The 19,962-nt window shown below is 48.6% G+C and overlaps 1 protein-coding gene across 4 annotated transcripts in view; it reads right to left on the bottom strand.

Annotated features, from left to right (window-relative positions):
• LOC144933213 (uncharacterized) overlaps positions 1-16,197 on the bottom strand; it is a 39,043-nt gene extending 22,846 nt beyond the window's left edge. Inside the window, exons 1-8 of one of the 4 annotated variants that reach the window (XM_078857867.1) lie at positions 16,130-16,197; positions 6,696-6,910; positions 5,932-6,069; positions 5,034-5,160; positions 3,504-3,610; positions 2,595-2,983; positions 1,824-1,998; positions 776-904 (exon numbers count right to left, since the gene is read on the bottom strand). In XM_078857867.1, the coding sequence (XP_078713993.1) occupies positions 776-904; positions 1,824-1,998; positions 2,595-2,983; positions 3,504-3,610; positions 5,034-5,160; positions 5,932-6,069; positions 6,696-6,899 (1,269 nt within the window). In that variant the 5' untranslated portion in view covers positions 6,900-6,910; positions 16,130-16,197. Of the gene's footprint in view, positions 1-775; positions 905-1,823; positions 1,999-2,594; positions 2,984-3,503; positions 3,611-5,033; positions 5,161-5,931; positions 6,070-6,695; positions 6,911-11,760; positions 11,826-15,234; positions 15,359-16,129 lie in introns of those variants that run through there. The other 3 variants (XM_078857868.1, XM_078857865.1, XM_078857866.1) reach the window with 3 other exon arrangements.
• Positions 16,198-19,962: the final 3,765 nt, after the last annotated feature.

Here is a 19,962-nt window from a genome sequence, read left to right on the forward strand (position 1 = left end):
AGAACTTTAGCTCAACCCAAACTGTCGCCAAAAGTGAATCTGTTTGACCACGTGATTCGCACTCTTCCCAGTCATGTACAGTTACAACATGCAGCACTGCATGTGTCGTCACGGGTACTGCAAGGTCCGACCATGTCCGTCCAGTGTTGTTGTCCTCCTGCATCTCCGATTAGCACGGTTGGCTACATACGGTGCCGAAAGAAGTTCAACATGCATACATGCAGTGCTCGCTGAGCTGCATTGCCCTCCGGTTGCCGAATGAATACATTGTTAGATCACACTCATTACACACAAAGTGCTTTCCACAACTGAATCACAATTCCTTGCCGATTTCGTCAAGGAGCATAAATTATCACGCAAACTCCGGTCCTCCTCGCAGCGGGGTTTGACTCGCCATCGAACAAAGACGGTCACCGCATCGTGTGCTTCCAGATGCACTTCTGCAGCCGTCTGGAATGCTCTTCCTCCGATATTAGGAAGCCCACTGGAGCTATGCACTTTTAAATCCAGATTGAAAACTAGTTTCCTTCTAACTGGTTTTAGTGTTTAGTTTACTGTCCTTTCCCCGCACATCCGACTTGCGTGGATGGATACGTACGGTGCAAAATAAGTTAAACATACAAACAATGCTGGGACATTCCAGGCACGAAGTCTGCTTTGCTGTTCTGGGCCAACTGCACTGTGGCGTTATGGGTGAAATGTGGGACGGCATGTGCCACGTTTGACCCATCCTTGCGGACGATTCGACGTTGTGAGGTGCCGTGTGACCTCTGACCTGCAGTTTGCGGGCCATAGCCACTACGTCGTGCTCCGGCGGATTGTATTTGTAGCAGTTGGAAAACATGAGTCGCACGTCGCTCGCAAACTCTTGACCGCTTGCGTATTCGCGGGCTTCCAGCTTCCGCTATACAACACACACACACATGCGCGCACACAGGAACATGTCAATATTGATATTAGTGAGACTTTAATCATATATACAGCATGCCCGCCTCCATATGGCCATCCAGCTTATCAACATTTGACAACTGCAAGGTCTTGCATCATCTGTATCAAAGTTGTGTTAAAAAGTTTAACACGTAGGCTTTCGCGACCAATATTATTCATAATCAACATTTACAATTTTTTTTGTAAATGTTGTGGTTTCACGCTTCAACACACCGGTGGGCTAAATCAATGAACTATTTGTCTTTTGTCAATGTGACACTTTTTTTGATGATTGGCCGTGTCGGGTGGTGGATGGTTACGACACATTTATAAATAACGTGATCTAAACCGAAAAACGTTGATTGTGTTAAAAAGTCAACATTTATTTGGGCAACTTCAATACCAGTAGAATTGAAACAGATGAACATACTTTGCCAACATGAACAACAATTATCAAAGACATAATAATAATCACTTTCAGTTCTTTGGCAATCTACTGCTGGATGAAGGCCTTCCCATGCCATATGGGGATTTTAGACCATACTTCACCATGCTGGTTTGTGCAGCCAGCAGCCTCCATTGCAAAAACAAACGGACATCGGAGAAATAACCGGACGAAACGGTGCTCCAACAGAGAAATAAATAAATCAAAAGTTCAAATATGAATTACGTTCTATTCGCAGAGATCAGGTAAAACAACTCCATAACCACAGCTACAAATTGATAAAAAAAGTAAAGCGTGCAATGCCTTATATTAGGAAATAAATTACGACGACTTACAAGTTTGATGACTGTAGGGTTTGTTTGTTACTCAACAGCTACTATTCATATGCCAATTTAAGTAGGAACATTTGTAACATGGAATTCTCATGGTGTTATAGAAGTCTCCAACTCACCCTGATGGTGCCCAAGTCCATGGGATGCTTGATTATATCATGGTAGTCGTGGAGGCCAAGGGCGCGCGCATCGACGGGGTTGTAGAAGGGCCAGGCATACGCGGCGTGGTTCTTGCTGATGAGCTCCTTGAGCAGCGAGCCGCAATAGCGAAGCTGCGTTGACGGGCGGCTTCTGCTGCAAAGCGTGAGGGCACACGACGCCACGCGAGTGAAACGCACGCAAGAGTCACGCACATAAGTGCGCGCGCATTTACGGGGCACAGTATTCATCACACGTGCCCATGCACAACTTTCCCTGTATATTGAAAAAATATATATCTGAGCAAATGTACACAAACCAACACAAAGCACTAACAAGCACCTTTGCTCATCCCGTGATCCAATTACAATCGGATTAAGGAAACAATTTTTAACTTGGTTTAGAGACATGAACGCACATGAACGTGTGCAGACAACACAAGCACAAAGTAAAAAATTCCCCGTAGAGCCTTTAACAGCCTGTTGGGGCCAGTGCTGTTAACGAACAGCAGCTATGAAGACCGGCACGGCACATGAGTGGGGAGGGTGGCCAGTATCACGCCTGGCCGTCTTTGTCTCCCCAATGGTGATGTTTACACACCGCACCATTTGATTTAGTAGCTGGTAAATCGACCGAGGGAAAGCCCAGAACCAATTCGATATTCGTCATGGATGTTGGCCGTGAGGGCCTTCGTAGCGCTGCGCACTAACCAATGCGCCACCGCACGTATATGCAGACGCGCGTGTACATACCTTCGCTGGGTACTGACGTGCGTGGCCCCTACTCCTACTCCTGGGCCCGTGCCCACGCCCGCGACCGCGCCCGTGCCCACGCCCGCGCCCACCGCCACGTTGGCCATGGATATCTCTTTCCGCGGGGGCTTGATCACTCGCGGGCCGCCCCGCTCCCGCTTCACGCAGCCCTGGGCTCCCCCCGCCGCCTCCCTCTGCGCCCCACCAATGCCAGGAGCCGCCACGGGGGTCGCAGCAGGCAGCGTGCTGTGTGCCACGTTCGGGGAACTCTCCTCGCTGTTGATGCCCGGCGCCATCAGGCATCGCCCTCCGGATGCCGCGGGCCCTCCGGGAGCCGGGAGCATGCTGGGCGTTGTAGTGTCCGCTTTCCTTTTGATGCCTTTCCTCACCTGTGAGCACGGTACCAAGAGACAGCGACGGCTGCCATTACTATCATTTATTTCGTTACGCTTGTTTATACCATTTTTAAGGAGGGTACGGACACGTATTCGGAGCAATAATCACCGTGTATCTTCCAATCGGGAAATTTGCAAGTCATTTTTCAAATTTGAACCATGAAGCCAGCACACAATGGGCCTACTCTTGTGAATGATGTCACCGGATCTTCACCGTCCACTTGTCGAAGCAGACTGCAGTGTAGTATTTGTATTTCATTTGCTAATCCACCCCTGCAGCATTAACCAGGGTGGCCGCTTGATTCGAACCGTGAAGCTCTGCAATAAGTGGTGAATGCACTACCGCTGGGCCACGTCACCACCCTGGAAGACTGCGTGGATACGTACGGCGTACCAATGCTCACGCAAAGGTGACACCTGTGATTAGGTTGAAGTTATTAATTGAGACTGCATCAATAACTGTGCTGTAGACACACGTGCACACACACACACAGTCGTGGCTGTGCACTCATACCCTGGGTATTATGTGCGTCGCAGTGCTGGGGTTGACGCTGGTTGCTGTGGTAACTGGTGGCCCATGGACCAGTAATGGAGGAGGAACCCCAACCAACTTTGGAGCTGCTGTAAGAAATCACAGAAGTATTCACACGCAGATGTTTACAAATTAATAAAAGCGGACACTCAATGCCTAGTATCGTAGCGGTTTGCCCAAAAAACAAACATGCTACGCCACACAACTATATGTTCATTTAACAAAGTTATTTAAAATAATTAACAGGGCTATACTTTGATTCATAATTGATTTCGGGATAGGCCACGGAATGACCTGAATAGATTTGTGTCGTTAAGACCCTTCAGATCATTATGTGGCCGAATCCCCAAAAAAATATTGAGAATAATTTTTGGATGCCAAAACATAGGCATTCAGATAACCGTATTCTACTGATCCTCTATATTACTCGTAGTTGCTCGTGGGTAGAGGCTCCTAGAGGGCCTGCACAGGGTAGAGACAGTGCCTACCGCAGGGGTTGCACCCATAAAGGTCTCTCTGACCGAGGTTCCATGGTGGTGCCGTGGGAGGCAGGGATGCCACCGAGTCACAACGATCGCCCGCTGCACGAGTTACGTGTGGGTAGAGGAGCGTCCCAGAAAGTGACGGCGGACTGGACTGCATTGCTAGCCCTTGACCTAATAAGACAATGGCCTGTTCATATGGGCATGAACATGTGGGAGATACGCGTCCCCATACATAGCTTGCAGTACCTCCACCTCAGTGGTTCTCAACCTTTTTGTTACGGCGATCCCCCACTCAGGACCAGAACTTGAATTGACTCTTCGGTGCAGATATTACTTTTACGACAGATGATGAGATGAAAACTGCGATCAGTGTGTGTGTGCTCATGATTATCCTGTGTGGTCTAAAAGTAAATGTAGAAGTGCCAGTATTAAACGTATTTGTCCTACAGCCCATATTCACTGATAATCACAAAGACCCCTCCCGTATAGTCTGTAACAGACTTTTGGGGCAAGTGCTGTTAGCGAACATCTATGAAGGCCAGCATGGCACATGAGGGGGTGAGTGGCCAGCACCACGCCCAGCCGCCTTTATCTCCCCCAGTGGTGGTTTACACACCGCACCAGGTACTCATATGAGACTGCATCGACCTTGGGGAGGCCCTGGACCGGTTCAAATAATGGTCACTGGTGTTGGCCGTGAACGGGAATCGGAACTCGGGTCGCCGGGGTTCGTAGCGCAGCGTAGCGCTAACCGCTACACTACTGCTCCTGACAATCCCATACACAAGCACACAAGCACTCGCACTGTCACCCTCATACACTGGCAGCCACCTTCCCCTCTGAGGAATCATGGGAAACTCGGAATAGGAACCGTTTTGAAAAGTGACGGTGTTACACATGTCGGGTGTTCCGAGTAGTGCCGGAATGGCATTCTGTCATATACCGACACGTTTCCACGGCCACCGATTGTCCCTGAATGCCCATGAGGGGCCCGACCATCGGGTTTTTGAGCCAATGTGAGAGGTACCAGGTTTTCGCCCCCGCCCTCTGGCGGCGCCTGTAGTGACAGGCGTCTCCTCCACTGGCATTTCTGTGATCTTCTGGAGGAACGCCTTTTCAAGAGCTTGAGCCATAATCGCGATGTCATCGCCAGGCTGGAAACGCACACAAACACACAAACGTAATAGTTAATTTTTGGATGTCCCCAGCCCCAAATGCCTGAGTGTCCTGGAGTGTTTTACATTGTATCTCATCTTAAAACATTTGAAAGGGCACACCCAGTGGCAACTGTCCCTGTGGGCACAAGGTGACACGGCACTCGGCCTGCAAGCGGACATTAGTCTGCCAGTAGGGGGGCAATGATTGCGATAAAGTGCAATCCTAATTGAGTAGTTTGCAGGTAATGTTCAAATCTGGCAAGTGTGCACACACATTGGGGATTGTTTTACACGTTATTTATATGTTTGTTTACTCAGGAAAACTACGTGGAGACTCATGACTTTTTGAGTAGGGTCCTGCCAAACTTTCACAGATTCTAATTGGATAATCTATTAATACAATGTGGGAAACTGTCAAGGGTGCAAGAAAGATACTTGATTAATGCACAATAATGCACGACATACAAACATCCCTGTATAGCCTTAACAGACTGTTGGGGCAAGTGCTGTTAGCGAGCACTTTTTAAGGCTGGCACTGCACACAAGGAAGTGGGTGGTCAGCACCATGCCCGGCCACCTTTGTCTCCCTCGCAGCGATGTTTATATACCACACCAGGTACTTATTTGAGTCAGAAAATCATCACTGGCGTTGGCCACGAGCGAGAATCGAACACTGGGTCGCCGGGTTCGTAGTGCAGTTCGCTAACCATTCCACTACGGCTCCCTAAGCAATGGGCAGCACACGCGTGTTCACGCACACAGCCTCACCTTATTGTACACGTAGCAGTTGTTGAACATGGTCTTGAAGTCACTGATGCACTCGCTGGCACTCCAGTAGTAGCTGCTTTCCAACCGCTGCTTGATGGTCCCCATGTCCATGGGCTGTTTTATAATCTTGTGGTAGTCCTGTAGCCACGCGCGCATTGCCACAATTATAATCACCTTCAAGATCACTTGCGTTCAGATCAACGTGTGGGCATCTTTTGAGTGCGTGGCACGCTTAGTGACTTGACACCGGATGGGTAGCGAATGATACCGATCCCACTTCTGGACCCATAACCACAACCCGTACCTCAGAGCGGGTCGCTGCCCGAAACATCTGGCACTTCAGATAAGGATCAGAAGATATATTTACAATGGAGGAATCCAATGAGCTATGAAGCTCTTTTTCACAGATGTCCAGTAGGGGCGAGGAAGAAAGTTACAACAAACAATACAAAAACACGATACTAGTGCAAAGTACAAGAATGGTAAACAAACCAATCAAACACATCCAAATAAAACTAAACCATCCCCATCCTGCCAGGCATAGCCCACTGATCAGAGACATTGCATGCCTAAATGGTCCAGAGTTTTTCTTGTCTTGAATCAATGCAGGTGAAATGACGTTCTCCCAGAAAGCCCTGCAGCCGAGGGGTTGTATAATAAAGACTCTTAACATTCACGCAGAGAGATTGATAGGTGCAGTAGACGCATAGTCTACTTCTCTATTTTTTTGTTACACCAAGGCCGTTCGTGGTTGCTTTGGGTACCGGCAAGTTGAGTGCAGCCGCATCCACTGGCTGAAGGAAAGGCCAGGCGAAGTGATGTCTCCACAAGACCTTGAGCACGCTGCGCTGCATGAACTGCAGCTGGTTGGTGAGTTGGTAGGGGGCCCCTGGCCGCGTGGTCTCGGGGGCAGGAGGGTTCACGATCTTTCCCGGAGGGTTTGTGGTCATTGTCGGTGTCGTCGTCATGGTCGATGAGCCTGCGAGAGTGGCAGCAACAGCAGCAGTGTCACAGGAGCTCCGCATCACACAAATACACCCACTTTCCGCATCACACATGGAGCTCGCATCACATATAAGCCACAAGCAGGCCTATAAACGCCTCGCGTGGAAACGATATTCTTTTCAGAATGGTCAGTCTACATCAGATTTTGAGAATGGTCACAATGTCCACTGTCGAAGTCAGATTTAATATGTTCTAACGCTGTATATAATATCACCGCACCTCTGATTAGCACGATTGGCTACGTACGGTGCTAAATAAGTTCAACATACACACGGTGCAAAAAAAGTTTGACATACATACATATCAGGGCAAGATGAGAAGTTAATATTCCGTTTGTTTACCCAGGAAAGCCTTACTGAGCTCAAGAATTTTTCATGAGGGTCCTGCCAAATTTGCCCAGTTGGGGGCGATGTTGCTGCTGTGTGGTCCAAATTGGATATGCCACAACCCATCACGCGAACTCCGGTCATCCTCGCAGCAGTGGCTTTTGGCTAACCATCGAACAAAGACGGTCACCAATTTGTGCGCATTCAAATGAACTTCTGCGGCCGTCTGGAATGCTCTTCCGATATTAGGAAGCCACTGGGAGCTATGCACTTTAAAATAATCGAGATTGAACACTCATTTCTATGGAACTGCTTTGTGTTTAATTTGTTGTCCTTCCCCCCGCACCTCCGATGAGCACAGTTGGCTACGTACGGTGCGAAAGATGTTGAACATTCAGTACATACACCCAAAGATATAGATTTTTTTTTACTTATACAGTAGCTGCGGTGTGGAGGGGAGGTGGATTGGGTAAAAGGCGGATAGGCCCATGGTTTCTCATTTGCACATCAGGCAAGCTGCCAACACAGCCCGGATCCCAGTGCTCATGGAAACGAGGCACTCATTAATGCCTTGGCACCCTTCTTCTGCTGTGCCATTCCCAGAGTCATGACGCCACTACATTACCACAGCAATGAGATCACGTACGCTGCCACGTCGCTCACCTACTCAGCAGTGTGAGCGATAATATATGAATATGTACAGAAAACTAAATACGCTGCCTGCACTATTTAAACTGACGAAATAATAACATTACCATATTTTCTTACTTTCCCAGTTTAGACACTTGCCTACAGGGGCTGTGCCCTGCCAGGGGCAGTTGCTGGGTGGTTGTGGGTAGGGGAAAGGAAATAGGGAGAGAAACCCGATGAGGAGAAAACAAGAATGAGGTCATGCAAAAGCTGCGGACTATGGTTTGCAAGACAAGCCAGTGGACTCTCGCTCAATTCGTGAGCGAGGGTCCTGGTGTATGACCAGGCCTACACAGTAAAGGCTTGGGAACGCTGTGGTACAGCGGTTCTCAACTTGTGGTGAGCAAACCACTGCGTGGTTCCACAAGAGCCAGGGAAAGTGCTCCACGGAGCTGTTGCGGAAACAGTAGTAGCCTGGTTAACGTCGTCTATGCATTCCCGAGAGGTGAAACAACGAATATCGAAACGACGTAAATTAAAGCGATTTTTCCACGAGAGATAAACAAAGACAGATGCGGGTACATGGTGACGCTGCGTTAATGCACGCATCTTCATCCTAGACATACCCACATTACATTAAATTACTAATAATACTCTACTCAACACAAGTGTACAGCACTAAACTGTTAACACAAAATTTACAGGGTAAGATAAGAAAAAGTATGCTATAAAAATCACCAAAATACTGTACGTAAGTAAATATATTGCACTCTATAGTACAGTACATTTCTTCATGCGCGCCGCAAAGTCGTTTTTCTACAGGGTAAGTGGAAGCGAAAGGCCGAGGAGACGGACACGAGAAAGGACGGACGATGAACCTGCCAGCGACGTGAGTGTGGGCTGAGGCGATGCAAATCAAGTCGTGGTGTTAATAATAAAGTGACGACGTGTTTGGGAAACGACGTAAAGGGGGGAGGACGTAAATCGGAGTATAAATGTCCTCGGATATTTTTCACAACACAGTATTTTTTGTTACTGTCCATTGTGCAACTATTTAAATTAGTAAAAAAAAAGAGTCATAAACTAGTTGCATGGCTGTTCAATTAACATCTTACGGGGATACCAATTTAGAAAAATGTAAATGGCACATGGTGGTCTGTGAAAATAGTTTGAGAGCTGGAAGCGGTCTGTTGGGAACAGCTGCTCGAGGTCAGGTCTCGTGAACACGTGGGCTATTATTGCCAATCTGTCAATTGCAAACATAGAATGAATTATTTTTCATTGTGATTATGGTCAGCCCACTGTCATCTCAACAGTGAAATCTCCGATTAGCACGGTTAGCTGCTACATACGGGATGAAAGAAATTAAACATACATACAGTCCATTCTCCTATTACCCGGTAGTTGCATTTCTGCAGCTTATCGCATTATGGAAAAATCACGTTATAATAAATAATATATAATATGGGGGAAAGCACAGTCCACAATAGCACGTGAAATTCATATGCAGGCCGAACAAAGAGGCATGTGGGTAGCATCTAGAAGCATCCAGCAGCATCCCGCCTTATGTGATGCTACGCCGAAGCAGCTGTACAACCGCTTATTCGTACTCGCACGACGTAGTTCCGTTTGCTCAACCACATTGCATCCAATTTGCATCCGCATTGTCAAAAATGTGTTACCTAATACATTCAACACACGTTACATCGAATTTGCGTGATGAAAACATGCAGCGTTATTGGGGAACAGACTGCGCATACAAGTTGCGGATTCATGTGGACAGCACCAGCCTATTTACAATACTGCTCAATTGATGCAAGGAATTACACAACAGAACTGGCTAAACCCGCCATCACCCAACAAAGCAATATGTTTCCTTTCTTTAAATAGGTAGCAATAAATGCATGACATCAACTGACAGGTTGAAGTCAAGTAGACGTGTCAGTCTAATTACAACTCAAAACCAGGCTGGCAAAATTGGTTTACAGAAATGGCCGTGACACACTCATGTCTGTTGGTGTCATGGCCAATATTTCTACATTGAATTACTCAAAACAAGCTTGACAAAATGAGAATAAGCGCATTACCAAGGTTATATAGTTTCCATTATGAATCACCCGGTAAAAAACATTTATACATCAAGTACTAGAACTCATATTAGCACCGGGCGGTGATGTGGCCCCTCTGTAACACATTCGCTCGCCACTTGTTGCAAAGGATCACGCTTCGAATCCAGCCTTTGGTTATTCCAGCGGGTGTATGAACATTAGAGTGAAGCGCCTTCTGCTTCACAGTGGACGTTAAAGTTCCCGTGACAAGAGAAGGCCATTGTGTGCCAGCTTCATGGCCAAAATTTGCCATGGAAAAAAAACTTACACCGGAAAATAAGTCAATTGGAATCTATATAGCAATCACGCAACCCCGAGTGAGAAAAATTGGCAGGACCCTCCTGAAAAAGAGTCATGGACTCAGTGAGGTTTTCCTGGATAAACAAGCGTAATCATCCATAAGAAGTTTTTTGGGTTAGAGCGCGAAAGCATAAATCTGTCGTTAAACCCGCCATCACCCAACACAGCCAATTAGTAAGGTTTGTCATGTAAACAAAACATGCCAATTCGTTACTAGTTCAGCACACTGGGGTGTTGGAGAGTAAACCACAACATTTACACTTCGAGTGCCGTGACGTTTTGCGTCATCATAATAATGACAACCTACCCATCAACCGAGACCTCAACAATGCACCTCACCGCCGACTCAAGTTCCGATCCCCCTTCTGAGGATCACACTGCTGTTACCATCCTATAATCTCACCCAGATACAGAATGCTAGTTAACATTGGAACAAAGCAGACGTCCAAAATAAACACCTATTTCAAGACCCAAACATAGCACGTCCTGGCTTTGACATTCCTCAAAGACACTGGTGTAACCAACAACTGCATCAGAACATCACCAGGCTGATGCGCACATCTCCTTCTGGAAAATTCAAGACAAGCCAGTCATGCGAATTTGGCCGTGCAACCCAAACGATGGATAATACCGAACAAGTAAATCAGTGGAGTCTTTGCTCCTTCAAGGGAGGAGGTATAAAACAATGACACAATCTCTCTTCTGAAGCCCTCTCATCAGGGCCAGCAACAGGCCTCGACATTGCCATGTAGCTCCTGAACATTTTGCCAGACACAAGAATAGAAGAGATTGCTACCTACATTCTCGGCCAGCTTAATGTTGGTGTCACTGACCTGTACTTCACATTCAGACATTACTTTCTTCTTTAATAAGGCCATACAGTCGATTGAAACTCCTTTCTTTGTATTTCCTAACATCATTTTATCCAGCGTCCTGTGAAAATCTCTCTCAGATTATGCAATGAATACATTATCATCTGCAAATCTCAAGTCTATTATTTGATCAGCAACCTCTACTCTATGTGTTGTAAAATGGAACACCTAATATATACTTGATGTTGAGTTAGTTTTTTTTTACAAATGAAGACACGCACAGCTGATGCATACAGGATCACAGGCCTCCTGGAATGGCGTGGTAGCAAGAGAGGCTGCACAACACAAATGCGGAATGCCTGTTCCCCACCCCACCAAGTAGCTCGACGAATGGTCCTCCTCATCGTCATGAATTCGAGCACGCGAACTAAGCCCTCCGCATTAAGACCCCAGCTTCTTTGTGTGTGTCTTTGGCTGCAATTATTTTTCAAGAATCGTTTTAATATTTTGAACCAATTTTAAGTGCCGTAAAATCTAATAACACTGGCGTCATCTTAAGGATCAACTTTATGTAATACGCAGAGACCCCAGTTGTTACACGCAGTTAGTATAATACCATCAGGCGGCTCAGCAATAGAGTGGACTCACAATCGGAAGGTAGCGAGTTCAAATCCTGGTTGGAGGTTGACTCAGCCCAGCATCCCTCTAGGGTCAACAGTGGATGTCCTATGGATAAACTCGCCCCCACGAAGGGCAATGTGTAATGTCCACCACTGGCTCAGGCCTGCAACCAGGAGATAAACACCAATGCCTCAATCCTGATTGTGAGCAGAAACTCACTCTGTTATATTTACTTGAAGCAACCGGGCTTCGACACGCACCGTCTGGCACACCATGAGGAGAGAAAAATACATCTTCAAGTCATTAACTTGCCAATGAGTCGATTTTGGGCAATGTTTTGTATAATCAAATAAACGAACCAACAATCGACTGAAAAATGTATAAACACTGTCAATTTCAGGTAGCTCAATGGATGATTACAGTTAAGCTGCATATGCGACTCCTATGTTACATTTCGTGGGAATCAATCAATCCTAGATTTATAATACAAAAAGCTGAGATAGAAGCACGGATGTCACAGACAAAATGTAAACTACTAAAACTAAATAGACGAGAAAATACATGCACCGATTGGCACAGCTGACCAGACTTTAGTTGGCAAGTGGTTCACAAGAGGAACAGTGGTGAAGTTACTCACTGAAAGAGATGGGACACCCCAAGGGATTGAGGGGACAAATGGATGGGGAGTCCAAGCGAGTCCTATTAGTGAGGGGCACACACAGGTCACTCATAGGAGTGGGGCCAACATGATTTATAGGTGGGGGGGGGAAGGGGTTCAGCCATTTCCAGAAGGGGACTGAGCCGTCTGTGGTAGACAGGGGGTCAAGAGACAGATGGGAAAGGAAGCCACCCCAAGTAACTGACGCGCATCCCTAAGGACCTCATTCACTGCCCGGGCACCAAACGCCAAGCACTCAACGTTACCGTAACCCGACAGAGCAGGGCTCTTATCCTGTCGGGTATGGCAGCAACCCTATCAAGAACACCATTCCTCAATGAAGACCACCACGGTTACACTAAAGGTCACATTATACATTGGGACCACATTTCTACATCCCTAGTCAAAGTGCTGTTAGTAAGGCATGCAGTGAGTTGTGTATCAGTCAGTTGTGTAAGGCATGTGTGACAGCGCACACACCGTGACACACCGCACACAACACACACACCGTGACACTGCGCACCCCCACGCACACCGTGACCCCACGCACACCATGACCCTATGCGCCCCGTGAAACTGCAAACACTATGACCCCACGAACCCCGTGACATTATGTACACCGTGACGCCACGCACACCGTGACACCGCACTCCCCATGACCCCATGCACACCGTGACCCCACAAACACCGAGACTCAACGCACACGGAAACACCGCAAACACCGTGAGACCGCACTCCGCCTGACACATTGAACACCGTGACCCCACGCAAACCGTGACGCCGTGATACCGTGCACACTGCGGACACCGTGACACTGCGCAAAACGTGAACCCCATTACACCGCGCACACTGGGTGACATTCCCCACATATCGTGGCACCGCAAACACCAGCGACACCTCACACACCGTGACACTGCACACCCCATGACACCATGCACACCAGCGACACCTCACACACTGTGACACCACAAACGTGACACCTCGCACACTCCGAGAACACAGCACACTGTGACACGGCACACACCGTTACACCGTGCACACCATACCACCACCGCGCATATGGTAACAACACGCACGCCATGACAACACGTACACCGCGCCACCAGGACACACCGTAACAACAACACGTACACCGTGACACCGAGCTCCCCGTGAAAACACGCACACCGTAACAGCATGCACAGCGTGACACAGCGTACACTGCCACTTCCACATCGCCGAGAGGCAGCTCCACTCGCCGCCGCGGCCGCCCCACAACAAAAGCACTGTAGGGAACTGTACGGAGCGAAAACCACATTCCAAGAAAACGAAAACCAGCAGCGCGCGAGACCCAACCCCATCAACCCCCCCCCTAGTGCCGGGGGCCCGTACGCCCCTTTCTCCTGGCCAGGTCTAGGTTCACTCGATACCTTCTGCTCCCAGCGGTGCGTTCCCTCCCGTCCCTGGCTGTCACCCCCTCTTGCTGGCTCCGTCCCGTCTGCTCCGCGAGGCCTGTCCCCTGTCGCTGGCCCCTGTCCCCGTCCCCTGTCCCCTCGCCCTGTGTCTGTCCCTGTCCCCTGTCCTTGGGCCTGCCCCCTGTCCCTGGCCTTGTCCCCTGTCCCTGCCCCCTGGGCCTGCCCCGCTCCTCTCACCGTGAGGCCCGCGCCCACTGCTCCGTGCCCTCTGCGTGGTTCTTCATTCACTGGCGTGACCCTGCACCCAGTCGCTCGCTGTCCGCCCCCGCGCGCTCTGCCCCTTCTTCCGTCTCCCCCTGCCCTGCCCCTTATGCTAAGTGCCCCTCTTCTATTCTATGTTCCATCTGCTCCGATGTGCACTTCCTATTAGCACGGGTAGCTACATCAGGAGCGAAATAAGTTCAACATACATCCTGTTGACGTGCTGGAGGCTGTGTACTGTCCCCTGTGCTGTGTACAGTGCAGTCCCCTGTGCTGTGTACAGTACTGCCCCCTGTGCTGTGTACAGTGCTGTCCCCTGTGTTGCCCCCTGTGCTGTGTACAGTGTAGTCCTCTGTGCTGTGTACAGTGCCGTCCCCTCTGCTGTGTACAGTGCTGTCCCCTGTGCTGTGTACAGTGTAGTCCTCTGTGCTGTGTACAGTGCTGTCCCGTGCTGTGTACAGTGTAGTCATCTGTGCTGTGTACAGTGCTGTCCCCTGTGCAGTGTACAGTGCTGTCCCCTGTGCAGTGTACAGTGCGGTGTACAGGGCTGTTCCCTCTGCTGTGAGTACAGCACCGTCCCGTGCTGTGTGTACAGCACCGTCCCCTGTGCTGTGAGTACAGTGCTGTCCCCTGTGCTGTGTGTACAGCGCCGTCCCCTGTGCTGTGTGTACAGCACCGTCCCCTGTGCTGTGAGTACAGCACCGTCCCCTGTGCTGTGAGTACAGCACCGTCCCCTGTGCTGTGAGTACAGCACCGTCCCCTGTGCTGTGAGTACAGCACCGTCCCTGACCCGGCCCCGCCTCGGGGTTTCTCACTGGAACACAAAGTCCCGGCCACCCTTCATCCGCGAGCAACGAGGGGAGACACGAGGAGCCGTAGGGGGACCCAAGGAGACCGGAGACCCACCGAAGCCACAGCAGCGACACGGGGAGACGACGAGACGCCCGGAGACACGAGAGGCAGACACGGGGAGACAGAGAGCGACGACACGGGGGACACGGGGAGACTCACGAGAGACACCGGGAGACGACGAAGGACACAGAGACTATCAGAGACGCGGGGCCGCGGGGCCGGGCTCAAAATGGCGGCGATGGCGGCGCGGGCCGAGGGTCTCGGCCACCTCCGCGTCTCCCCTCGCCCCGCTCCCCCCCGCGCGATTTCGGCACAAAGGACGAGGGTTTCGCCTACCTGGAGCCCGGGCGCCGCGGCCGCGAAGCCGCTGCGGCTCGGATGGCGACGCTTTGACGCCCAAACACAACGGATGGCGACGCGGCTCTCACCCGGGCACAGCGCGACCCTGGCGGCGAGCGACTAGAATCCATACAGCGGATAGGCGCCACCACAATACACACGGCGGGTAGGCGCCTAGAATCCATACATCGGATAAACGCCACTACAATCCATATAGCGGATAGGCGCCTTCACAATGCATACAGCGGATAAGCATCTCCACAAGAGTACAGCGGAAGGGCGCCTAGAATCCATACAGAGGATAGGCTGTTCCACAATACAAGGCTGATAGGCGTCTAGAATACATAGTGCGGATAGGCGTCTCCACAATACATACAGTGGATAGGCGCCTCCACATAATACGTACACATTCCACATAAGCCACTTCGTTGAGCTATCATTTGTGGCCAGGTGGCTTCTGAAATATAAGCTAATAGCTTAGTGGGTTTTAATTGGTAAAATATAATTTATTTCCAATTTGTATTTTTAGTGAATTGTTTACAGTTCCTATTATTTGCACTCCTATCGTGTTTTGTATTGTCGTTTAAACGTTCTGACCCGCCCCTGTTGGACATCTGTGAAAGAGCTTTATAGCTCATCGGATTCCCCCAGTACAGGATATTGCTTCTGATTCAGCGTACAGGATACGAGAATCCATACCACTGATAGGCGCCTCCACAACACGGGATAGGCTACTAGAATCCATACAGCGGATAGGCGGGTCCACAATGCATAGAGCGGATAACCGCCTAGAATACATACAGCGGATAGGCGCCTCCAGCAGAATTTCCTGCAGTTAATTTCCATTTCCCCTATAATATCCGAGCCAATCTGAGATGGTTCATGCATTCACCATTAATATTCACGACTTTATTTTCTCCAATCCAATCTTTTCATGTCGCCGTGATGGCGAAAGCGTGTCCCCTTGCTCGACTCCCACTGCCATGAGCACGGCTCTTACATTTTTGTACATTAATTTAACTAATTAATTATGTTTCTTTTTTTAGTGGACAGGCGCATAGAATATATACCGCGGATAGTCGCCTACACAATAACAGGAATCTCATGATTCCAGACACAGCTTAAAGACCCAGATGGGTTGTACTATTTGAATGAATAAAACATTAGTAATGTATAATGTAAACGTAAGGCGACTCTAAACTAAAGCATTGCCTCTCGCTGGACATCATATCGTCGCTGTTGGCTTCTGAACTCGCAGAGCCACGACCGCGCCTCGGCCCTTCCCACGTGTCTCGTCACGTGACGCGGCGCCCCATCAGCTGTCGAGCGCTCCCAGCACGCGCGCCTCACGTGACCGCCCCCCCCCCTCTCACCCCCCCCTCTCACCCCCACGTGACCACCCTCCTCTCATACACCCACGACTCGTGAGTGAAAGAGGGGGGGGCGGTCACGCGCGCCTCACGTGACCGCCCCCCAAAGACAAAGATCCCCCGTGTAGCCTTAACAGACTGTTGGGGCAAGTGCTGTTAGCGAGCACCTATGAAGGCTGGCACGGCAACCACGTCCGGCCGCCTTTGTCTCCCCAGTGGCGAAGTTTACGCACCAGGTACACATTTGAGGCTGAGTCGACCTAGGGGAGGCCCGGGACCGGTTCAAACACAATCGTCACTGGTGTTGGCCGTGAGCGTATCAACAAGATACGAATACGGCAGATAGTCGATTAGAATACACACATTGGATAGGCGTCTTCACAATCCGTACAGCGGATAGGCGGGGGCATTAGAATGTGTAGAGTGGACCGATCCCCTACCGCTGAGCCCGAGCACGGGGACGCCGTACGGGGAGTCGATCCAAGAAATAATCGAAATCCGTTTAATGTGGTCCATATTGGAATCGACTCCACCACCCCCCGTTCTCTTAAAAAATGTTGGCATCGAAACGACACGCAAAAAAATGTACTTTCAAACGTACTAATTTATTGAATTAACGGTCATAATAAATGCCCCTTGTAGTCATGTGAGGTACATTGAGTGCCCCTTGTTAGGAAACGCCACGAATCTACTGTGCACTTGTGGCACATGGCGTCAGTGAGAGAGTCTCAATAGCTTCAGGTGCACGTGAGGAGGGGTCCCACCATCATCACACTTGAGGCTCAGTTTATAACCGAGCAGACCCCCCCCCTTCCCCCCGGGGTATGCAATTCCTGGAAATTTTAAAATATAACCTTTCATGAGATTTAAAAAGTGCTAAAATCATGAGGCCTCCTTTGCGAGTATCAATATATACTAATATGGGTTTTCCCCTTTTTTCTGGCAACAAAATTGACACCTAAATTTCGAGTTAAAGCTTTCGTGACTGCAGGGATTCATCTTCTTGGTTCTTTCGGTAAAGTCACGTAGAAGGGAAATAAAATAATACAAATAAACATAATAAAATACAATTCTCACGACGTTTTGGCTACAACGCAAGCAGCCGTCCCCTGACTTTACCGAAAGAACCAAGAATAAAAACTGACACCTTTTGCAAGGAATCATGTTGACATTAACCATAATACTTGCAATTAAATGCAAACAAAAACAATACTCTGATAATCAAGGGCAATGCATAAATGATCAGAGTATTGTTTTTTGTTTGCATTTGACTGCAAGTATTGTGGTTAATGTTAACACGATTCCTTGCAAAAGGTGTCAGTTTTGTTGCCAGAAAAAAGGGGAAAACCCCTATTAGTATAAGTGCTAAAATGTTTGAAGCAAACATTCAATTGTGTGGGGGTAAAGTGCGACACGTGGTGTCGGTTATAGTCGGAAAAAACACTCACTCCTATCAAATGAAACTTTACTTAACACAATTTGTGCAAGTAGTGCAATACAACGTGCTGTACAGTTCTAAATGACGGAATTGACTCATCAGGATGCTATTAAGCTGCATCCCCAGGCCAAGACATCTCATCAGAGCTCAGTGCTTAACCCATGCAGGTTACCACTGAGAAACGGGCCGAGGTAAAGGTGTACGGAAGCTGAGGGTTTGAGCTGGAGTCCCAGATTAAACGAAACCCACCTGCAATAATTCTCCACGTCCATTGTTGTGCGTCTGTTGACATCAGAATTCACTCATTTTCTTTATTTTTAAACAATTAATGTTTAGCCACCGAACTGGACATACGCTATGCAGTTTGGAAGTGCTACACACTTAATCATAGGCGCAGTCGAGTGTTGTTGTAATGTTCTGACCCGTCCCTTCTGGACGGGTGTGAAAAAATACCTTTATAGTTCATCGGATTATTCCAGTCTAAATAAATATTCTGATTTTGTCTCCTGCAAGGAACAGTGCGAGTTAAGAGAAAACACAGCAACATCGACTATGGTAGCTGTGTGGTGTTCACTTTCGTTTATCGACGAATTTAATAAGAAGCTGAATCGTGGCATTTCCAAGAGACATTGCTGCACACAATAACACACGGATGTCGCCCACGTGGAAACACCACGGACTTTCCCATACCTGTCAACCCATACGGTTTACCAGTATTCTTGTCCAGAGAAATTGAGTAAAAACACATTTTACCTATTTGTTTGTGTTTCTCCCTTGTAATGAAATTTCGTAGGATGAACGTTGAGATTTATAAGGGCACGTGGTGACCAATAAACTTTCAATTGGTCTGTAGTAGGGTAGGCACCCATAAGGGGTTGACACGTATGGTTCCCCATCGGACAGAAACATGGGCACAAATAAAATAAAATCCACAGATATCAATGTTTCGCCGAGTGATTAAAAATAACATGAAAGCATGTAATTCACCCAGCATCGGAGTCATAATACTATACCAATGCAATTACAATATAATTTTACAACGGCAAAGTATTTTTTTTATGGACAATGCTGAGACCTTGTGTGTGGCGCAAGGCGTAAGGCAAGAGACTGAGAGAAGCCCCCTCATGTATAAACACTCTGTAATTGGCTGAACAAAAATCTTGAACAAATCTTTTTTAAATACAATGCAAGGACCCCTTCTAAAAAGTCATACGAATGAGTGTGGCTCTCCTAGACAAGTACTCGGGCCCCTGGAGAGATCATTTCAAAGACAGGCTCAACAATGAAGCCCAAGCAGGTCAACGTGACTCGCCCTGCGCTACAATCTGTAGAAGAAGCAGACACTATTGGTGTAATTGTTTAAATGCATGCCGAAACAGGTCACCATAGTTCTGTAGTGACATAGAATTGGTCACATAGCAGCATAGCGCTCGCTGTTGGCGGGGAAGGGGATCTGAAGCTTACAGCAGCCCTGACTAACAGCAGGCCAGGTGATAGACCAGAGAGGGATCTAGGAGGAAGGTCACGGAAAGGGCACATCAATAACCCACTAGTAGGTTCCAGTATAAGAGGGGCCCCTGTAGGGGACCTCGAGGCTGTCATGTGGAGTGGGATCCCCTCGTGCTGCTGGAGTCTTCGCCGTCGTCTCCGTCTTTACCATCTCGGCGTCGCCAGTCAGGCAGTCTACCAGCTGTCCAGTTATAAAGGGTTAACTCTCAGGCCGTGTTAATAAACAGAGTGCCTCCTACTCTGAGTGTCTCCGAGTCAGTCACTACACTTCAATGGGGATTACCGTTGAACAGACAAAATCAGGTACTGCTATTTAGTGCACGCAATCGACAGGAGGTACAAGAACAATGGGCTTGCATAATCCCCATGCATTATGTGCGTTACCATACAAATAACCCAACTGGCAAT

This window comes from Lampetra fluviatilis, chromosome 6 (genome assembly GCF_964198595.1).
Source record: "Lampetra fluviatilis chromosome 6, kcLamFluv1.1, whole genome shotgun sequence".
In the NCBI taxonomy this organism is placed as follows: domain Eukaryota; kingdom Metazoa; phylum Chordata; class Hyperoartia; order Petromyzontiformes; family Petromyzontidae; genus Lampetra; species Lampetra fluviatilis.